Raw genomic sequence first — 8,569 nt, 5'->3', positions numbered from 1 at the left:
CGGTAGAGCGTGAGACTCTTACGAGTACGCGATCTCAAGGTTGCGGGTTCGACCCCCGCATCGGGCTGTTCCTATACTACATATTCAATGATTGAGATGTGCTTCTTTTTTTGGTGTTTTTGCATGTCTTTTTGTGAGGGATGTCGAAACAGTGGTGGTAGTGGTTAGGAGACTGGCTGATGCAGACCATTACAGCTTAAGATGGTAATCTTGGAATGTTAATGTTGACGAGTAGGCAGTTAAATAAAATACAGCAAAACCACAAAGAATCTTCAGGTATCGTCTAGTTCAACTCATGAGCCTTCTTGATGGCCTTGTTATTGCCCGTATCCAACACAACTGCGGGATCTTCTTCATCTCCCTTTCTAGAAACCGTATTGCCATTCTTTGTGGTGATAGAGGTACTGGATTCGATGTTAGCAACTTAACCTACAAGTTCATGTGGTGCAACTTACTCTTCGGCCTTGACATCCAAGACTTTACCCTTGGGCTGTCCTTCGCCCCAGTTCCAGCTCACAGTCTCACCCTTCTTGGGACCCTTCTTTGGACCAGAACCATCACCACCTTCATCGTCATCGTTCTCGTCGTCGTCAGCCTCTTCGGACTTCTTTGAAGCGCCATTGGTCTTTTTCCCGTTTGATTGCTTCTTCTGTGGCTTCTCATCAGCATCATCGCCTTCTTCCTCCTCCTCCTCATCTTCGTCGTTGGACTTTGTAGACTCCCCCTTGCGAGTCTCTCGCTTCTTGTTTGAGCCAGTCTGGCTTCGGGTCGCCCTTCGCTTCTCTCCAGTCTGTTTCTCATCATCGCCATCTTCTTGTTCCTCCTCAGCATCATCGTCTGCTTCTTCTTCCTTCTCTTCCTTCTCTTCCTCCTGCTTCTTGTTACTACCATCATCCTTGCCCTGAGCCTTGAGGAAATCGTGGCCCCAGTTTTTGAGCGACGCGTAAGATTTGGTCTTTTTGACCTCCTCGGGTGACTTGTCGTTGTTGGACTTTGTCTCTTGAGCTAAATGGCGATTGCTGTTTCTTGTTAGTATCAAGTCGCGAACTGTATATGTTTGCCGGAATGGTATGCGCAAACAGTATAGAGTACCTACCAGTAGGAGACGACTTTGCGCATGTGCTGGATCTGCTCATCGGTGTACTTGCTAGGTTCCTTCTTTGGGTTCTCCTTGAGGATCTCGACAATCTTGCGACCACTGTCGTGTCCGACAGATTCACCATTCTCGTCCTCCTTTGGCCAACCTGCACTGTTGGAGTCGTCTGACTTGAGCCACTTTTCAAGCTCAGAGGCCGTCATGTTGACAACCTCGTTGAACTCTTGGATAACTTCATCGTTGCCCTTCATGATTGTGGTAGTGTTAAATTACTTGATCGGTATAAGTGAAATGATGTACTTTGTATTGCGATTTCGTTAATTACGAAAATCAATCGATCAACCAGAAGTTTACGCGACCCATCACCCGAGTTTATGTACGTTGTTATTGCTTTTGGCTTGCGCCGTGTCGTCATGGCAGCCAGCTTGCGGACGCTGTCTCAGCGTCATAGAAGAGCTTTGAACTGTCGCGTCAAGCTGGGTTAGAGAGCTCGGTCATTTGGCGTAAAATAGCTTGCCGTGATCGACTCGGAATAGACCTTGACGTTTAAGTGCTTGCAGGGGTTCAGCTGAACAAAGCGCGATCTGGGCTGTCGCCAAAGGAACGCGATCCGATCTCATGAATGAACGCATCATTTCTGGGCGATCCTTGAGATGGTGGTTGGGCGGCTGGGAAGTGGACCAGGAACCCGATAGACGGATCGATGCTTTTATTCAAGCTAGAGGCTAATTAATGCATTAATTCCAGGGGGGATTATGACGATGCGCGTGAGCTGAAGGATCTGTCTCTTTCTTTGTGTTGATGTTGGGTTATCCACATTGAGTTACAAGACAGTTGAAGCTCCATAACCCACGTCATTTAGAGCCATTGAGACTAAACCATAGCACTGTGTTTACTTGTATGCACCTTTGTTTAGCAACCACGTCCAAAATCTTCAATTAAAAGAATTGGTGAGCGGTTCTAATGTGAATAGCTCAAGTTCAGCAGCTATACCACTGAGCTGAGCGCAAAGATATAGATAATTGCCAGTGTCTACTCACCACTTATACTGACCTATACTTATACTTGACTATGCAAGCGTATATGTACCTACCTATTTAAACTAACAGCAATAAATTGCTCGTCATAATAGATAATACATGAACATACTACGATGTCATCGTCAGGTCTATTTCCTGTACTTGGTCTGACTTTTGTCTAGGTTATAAGCTTCAGGAACCCGTTCCTGTCATCGTTTGTCCGATCGGAGCTTTAGAGTAAAAATGATAGAAGAGAGGATCGGATGCTGATGCTCCGGATTGAATAGAAGTTGGCTATGTAAGCCAATTGGTCAACCAACTGCCATGTTGACTCTTTATACATCTCATCAACAGAACTTGACCTGTCTGCCATTTCTATCTTCATCATTCTCATGAGCTTGGACCTGGAAAAGACTGAAATGATGCAATAGAAACTCCCCCTCGCTAAGCCTTAAAAAGAAGTCAACCTCTGTTCCCGTCCCCACCGCGGGGTTGTTAGGACTGTAAGGACTGCGGGAGCGGGGCCATTTTTCGCCGGGGTCGCCCTCTTGACGCCGATGCAGGAGCAAGCGACATTCAGATCTTTACTTTTTTGTGACTCAGCTTAAACATCATCCGATACTCTAAAAAGACAAAAGGTAAGTTCAATTCATCCGACAAGCTTTCATTGTGTTCATATCCTAAACTAACCACTAGTGTTCCTGTACGTTCCTTACCATGCAGCCATGTTCACATTCCCATCGGCGACAATTGGGTCGCGGTTGAGTCTTTTCAACCGCTGCCCAGCTCTTCGCCATTTATACCCTGCACCTACAACTCAATCGCATCTTTCGAATCAATTCACTAATTCTTTTCGAATTTCCAGAATCGACAGCTTCAGAAGCTTCAGAACCGTCGCAACCATGTCTCAATACCCCCACATCCTTCTGCGCGCTGAGGAGAAGCCCCTCGAGCACCGATCTTTCTCTCCCTCAATTATCAAGACTCTTGTCGACGCCGGATACCCAGTCTCTGTCGAGCGATCATCTACAGACCCTAAGTTCAAGCGCATCTTTGAGGACTCCGAATATGAGGCTGCTGGTGCGCGCCTCGTCAACGAGGGCACTTGGCCCAACGCCGAAGCCGGAACCTTGATTCTTGGCCTCAAGGAAATTCCTGAGGACGACTTTCCTCTCAAGAACGACCACATTGTATGCAGCACCCTCGAAACACAAGATTCACTCATATGCTAACCTGATTCAGTCATTTGCCCATTGCTACAAGGTACACACACGGCGTTGATACATGCTAGGTTCTCACTGACATATCCTAGAACCAAGGTGGATGGGAAAAGGTTCTCGGCCGCTTCCCTCAAGGAGGCAGCGTTCTATACGATTTAGAGTTCCTTGTTGATGAGCAGGGCCGCCGAGTTTCTGCGTAAGTAGATCGCAAAAAAACAGAAGCCAGAACAGCTGCCCTAACACACCAAACAGTTTCGGTTTCCACGCTGGATTCGCTGGCGCTGCGCTCGGTATCAAGACCCTTGCCCACCAGCTCCAGGACCCCTCCTCCAAGCTCCCCTCAGTGGAGACCTTCACCGATGGTCGTGGATACTACCTAAACGAGGAGGAGCTCGTTAACCAGATCCGAGAAGATCTTGCCAAGGCCGAGAAGTCTCTTGGACGCAAGCCCACTGCTCTCGTCCTCGGTGCTCTTGGGCGATGTGGTAAGGGTGCTGTTGACCTGTTCCTCAAGGCTGGCATGCCCGACGAGAACATCACCCGCTGGGACTTGAACGAGACCAAGGACCGAGATGGTAGGCCCCCAATGCCTGATACTTGAATGCTTGAAACTAACGATTGCAAGGTCCTTATGAGGAGATTGCTCAGGCTGATGTCTTCCTTAACGCTATCTACCTTTCCAAGCCCATCCCTCCTTTCATCAACGAGGAACTTCTCGCCAAGACTGGCCGCAACTTGGCCGTTGTTATCGATGTCTCCTGCGACACCACCAACCCTCACAACCCCATCCCCATCTACTCTATCAACACCACATTCGAGGAGCCCACCGTCCCCGTCGAGATCAAGAACGACCAGAACTCTCTCCCTCTATCAGTTATTAGCATCGACCATCTCCCCTCAATGCTGCCCCGTGAGGCTAGTGAGGCCTTTAGCGAGGGCCTCAAGGAGTCTCTCCTTACACTCAAGGACCGCAAGACTTCGCGAGTGTGGGCCGACGCTGAGAAGCTCTTCAACGAGAAGGTTGCTCTGCTTCCCGAGTCCCTGCGAACCAAGAGAGTTTAAAAGTGGTATTTACGATATAGTTGAGATGGTTAATTAGACTGAAATAGAAAGCTGCAAAGAACAGCATGAGAACCATTCGTGTATTTGTTTCTACTTGTGAACGCTGAAAAAAGTGCAGTTTCTATTATACTGTAAGTTGATATACGGAAGCTTGTGGGATACAATATGAACAGATGAATGTGAAATAGCTTGATGCCACCCATCTGGTGTGGCCGCTAACACGATCTGATGTATCAAATAATAATAAAATGTTGATATTTCTAATTTTGACTCTACGAGGCTTTGGCAAAATCACCAACAACCAACACGATTGCCACTATATACCTAGTTGGTATTTGAACGAGCTGACATCCCATTAATCAGAAACGTCTTGTGTCAACTCAGTTGATAAAACTCGACAAACTCAGTCAGCCTAGCGCGAGACCGGGGTGTTGATTGACAAAAAGATGAGTCAAATGTACACCACACGGAGAGGTATATATATATGGATACTTTTGTCACACTCAGATCTACCAATCAGCTTTCTTAAAAGTTCGGATTCAGCAGATATGACGCGAGCAATATCCATTTTTTCGCTGTCCGATTTCTCTATTTTTCATTAACGGTGCTGGATATTGCAATTCTCAAGCCGTTTCACTTCACCACAACCACCTAGATAATGGCGCCTTCAGAGGAAGACACGCACATGGCTGAGGCCATCGAAATCGATGATGCTTCAAACGTAGAAGAACAACCCCAAATTGCTAAATCACCTCCGGCAGCGAAATCACCCGCTGCTGAACCGCGTACAAAAGATCAAGGGACACAGACGATCCAAGAGCCTCCTCCGCCGCCTCCCCAAGCTGCTCGGAATGTTCAGATAGCCCCTGCTCCTGGCCCTCATCAGGCTCCTCCTTATCCTTACATGCCTCAATGGCCGTACCATCCTATGGGATACGCGCCTCACCCTCATATGCCACAGTATCCGCCTCATCCTCATCAACAACATCCGCATCACCCACAACAACACCCACAACAGATGGTCTATGCTCATCCTCACCAAGTACCACATCCGCAGCATATGGCACAAAATCATCATCCTCAGATGCCGCATTATCCGTACCATCCGTGGCCTCCTCATCCGCACATGGCACAGGCACCTCATCAATACGTGTCTCCTTATATGGGACCTCATGTTGTTGGGTATGCTCCTCAGCCAGGATATGCTCCTCACCCTGGGAATGTCCCCCAGGCTGGACGTGGCCAACAGCCAGGACGTGGCCCTCAACCAGCAAACGCTCCTCCTCAACCCGTGCCTGCCCCTCCAGCCGGACCTGTATCTCAGCCTAGGAATGTCCCTCAAGCAGGCAATGCCAGCCAGCCTGAAAATGTCCCTCCTCAATCTCCTCTCTTTACACCCGTGGCTATACCCAGATTGAGCCCTACTCCGACTCCTGCACCTCAGTCTGTTGCCTCTACTCCGGCTCGTCAGTCTGCTTCTCCAACCCCGGTACCTGAGTCTACTGCCTCGACCCCTGCACCTGAGACTGTCCCATCTACCCCAGCACCCGAGTCTGTAGCGTCTACTCCAGCTCCTGAATCCGTTGCTTCGACTCCTGCCCCCGAACCGTCCTCCTCGCGAACCACGAGAACATCTGACATGGGCCCTCCACCCAAGAAGAAGAGAGGACCGAAGCCCAAGCCACTATCAGAACGCAAACCGCTCCGCACTACGCCAATTGTTCGTAAAGAAAACAGCTACTCGAAGCAGAAAAGGAAGGAAGTCATTACGTGGATGGTTCATCACCGAGTTTCACGTCTTGGTGAAATGGTGCCGCCTTCTGCTCAGGATGCTGAGAACCACTTTAAGATTCCTCGGAGCACTATTGCTGGATGGAAGACAGCATTGTACGCATTATCTACCCTTGTAATTGCTGTGAATTGAGACTAACTAATTACCAGGCTGGGTAATGGACCTATTCCCAAGTAGGCGTTGGACTTTTTAACGATGAGGCTGGGCCTGGTATTCAACCTTGAGAACTAGACTTGATATGATGTAGACGACGTAATGATGCCGAATGAACGAAAATACATACATAATATTGATAATCGTATATTGCTTACATGAGATTTTGAGACATTTCACCATAACCTTTGACCCTGTCTTTCACTAATGCTTACTTATTGTAATCAATCCTTCATAGTGTTTACGTCACCTATCTATCTATGTCCGCTAACCCCGCTGAAGAAGCCACTCTTAAGGACTCGAGCATCAGCTCCTTGGGTAGTTGTTCACAATTCAACTTATCACAACATTAACTTAAGCAATGGCATCCGTCGCTAAAACAGTCGTGGCTACAGGCGTGTCCTCAGGAATTGTACACTACTTCTGACCCTCTCAATTCGTTAGCAGATCACATGCTAATGCTAGAGTAGGGCCTGGAAGCTATCAAGCAGCTCCTTGACCAGAGCCAACCATACAAAGTCATTCTTGGTGCGCGCAACATACAAAGAGCTCAAAAGTCATACGACGAGCTTAACTACGACCGTTCTGCTAGTGGCGTCACTATTCTTCCGCTCGAATTGAACGACCTCAAGGGCGTCAAGTCATTCGCTGACCAGACCCTTGAGAAACTTGGCCATGGAAAGATTGATTACTTGTTGCTCAATGCAGGGTTAGGCGGTGTCAGCGCCGATGAGCCGGGACCTAACGGATCAAAGTGGTGCGAGTCGCATGTCGTGAACCATCTCTGTACGTTGAACGTGTGTGACAGGTAGTACAGGGCTAATGGGTTACTGTTACAGCGCAGTATTACCTTGTGCATCTCTTGAGAGAGAAGCTTGTTGAGTCCAAGTCTAGGATTGTATTTGTATCTTCTGGTGCTGTGCGCAGGGTTTCTGATCCTAGTGAGTTTCCTGTTCAAGCTCACGGGGTTATTCATTTTGGGGGCTGACAATGTATAGGCAAGCTTGATGAAGAACTCAAGGCAGGCTCTGGAGCGGATGCTGGTACGACTTATTCCAACACGAAGTTTACCGGTATTCTTGGCGCACATTGGTGGCGTCGCCAACTGGCCGATACTAACGACGTTGTTGCCGTGTCGCCTGGGCTTATCCCCGGCACGGGCCTTGCAAAGAAGATGGGCATTCAGAGTAGCATGCCTGATGCCAAGTCTATTCCTGAAGGTGGGTAGCTGTGTTTCTGGCTCTAATTTGAAGTTGTTTTGCTGACAGAGATATAGGCGCCTCGAGTGTGCTTGCTGCTCTCACACGAAGTGACTTTCCTGAGGATCGCGATCGCATTTTCTTGACCAGTTGGGGTGAGTGGTGGGAGAAGACCATGATTGAAAAGTCTACGGATAAGGCGCTGCAGGATAAGTGGTGTCCCAGTAAGGAGGAGATTGAGAGAGATGCTGGGATTTCCACGTAAGTGTGGAACGAGGAGCTTGATAGAAGGATTGAATATAGGACATGGAATTTAGCCAGGTCAATATCGTGTAGTGATGGTGTGAATGCCCCTGACACATGCCACAAGATGGCGTAAACGGTCTCCGTCACCACATGCGGCAGAGGCTGAAGCTGTCATGTTAGATTAGAGCTAGGATGACGTTGTCATACGATTGGAGAGTTATGCTCGAGTCAATGCGATCGCATTTTATACAGCCCAATTGGTAGGAATATATTGCTCAAGTTAATCTACTCAAAGTTACTCGGGTAGATAAGCAAACGTTTCGGACCCGAGATTGAGGTGATAGTTTGGACTATGGATAGAGTCTACTGCTAGATGATGCGTGCTGTTCTGGAAATCAGATCAATGTCTTTATTCTCTCTAGACTTGTACATCACGACTCGATCTACTGGTGATAAAGAGAATCGACGATGTACTCACGATGGTTCAGATACTGAAAGCATGCTGTTTACCCACCTCCTCAGCCTAATTCTCGCACTCGCTCGCATTCATCAATATCAAGCTGTCATTACCACCCTTGGAATGACGATGCATCTCGAATACATTCCCCAAATCGTTCTAGCTCCAACATTCCTTCTCGAAAGGCTTCCTCGAACAAGCTTAGCTTCTGATCTGTCTACAGGGGTCGTTTAGTGTCCGAACAGCTAATTCACTGGAGCTGACGCTGCTTGATTGGGTCCTTGGCTCGCATTCGGTTTTGTCACAGGGCTGAAGAGGGGGGGGG

At 48.2% G+C, this 8,569-nt stretch overlaps 3 protein-coding genes across 3 annotated transcripts, besides 1 other annotated feature; 2 read left to right on the top strand and 1 right to left on the bottom strand.

Annotated features, from left to right (window-relative positions):
• Positions 1-283: 283 nt before the first annotated feature.
• Positions 284-1,347, bottom strand: FPSE_11247 (uncharacterized protein; the record flags this gene model as incomplete). The annotated part of the gene is made up of 3 exons (XM_009264364.1): positions 284-404; positions 456-1,019; positions 1,097-1,347. 3 exons carry the CDS (start codon positions 1,345-1,347, stop codon positions 284-286), a joined length of 936 nt encoding a protein of 311 aa, XP_009262639.1.
• Positions 795-879: a repeat region.
• Positions 1,348-3,017: 1,670 nt separating the features above from the next.
• Positions 3,018-4,397, top strand: FPSE_11246 (uncharacterized protein; the record flags this gene model as incomplete). The annotated part of the gene is made up of 5 exons (XM_009264363.1): positions 3,018-3,305; positions 3,358-3,378; positions 3,428-3,531; positions 3,588-3,910; positions 3,961-4,397. 5 exons carry the CDS (start codon positions 3,018-3,020, stop codon positions 4,395-4,397), a joined length of 1,173 nt encoding a protein of 390 aa, XP_009262638.1.
• A 658-nt stretch (positions 4,398-5,055) lies between these two features.
• FPSE_11245 (uncharacterized protein) lies at positions 5,056-6,366 on the top strand (the record flags this gene model as incomplete). The annotated part of the gene is made up of 2 exons (XM_009264362.1): positions 5,056-6,284; positions 6,339-6,366. 2 exons carry the CDS (start codon positions 5,056-5,058, stop codon positions 6,364-6,366), a joined length of 1,257 nt encoding a protein of 418 aa, XP_009262637.1.
• Between the last annotated feature and the right edge of the window lie 2,203 nt (positions 6,367-8,569).

This window comes from Fusarium pseudograminearum, chromosome 3 (genome assembly GCF_000303195.2).
Source record: "Fusarium pseudograminearum CS3096 chromosome 3, whole genome shotgun sequence".
NCBI classification, from domain to species: domain Eukaryota; kingdom Fungi; phylum Ascomycota; class Sordariomycetes; order Hypocreales; family Nectriaceae; genus Fusarium; species Fusarium pseudograminearum.
The sequence above is the reverse complement of the archived record's forward strand: the minus strand, read 5'-3'. Positions and strand labels throughout refer to the sequence as shown.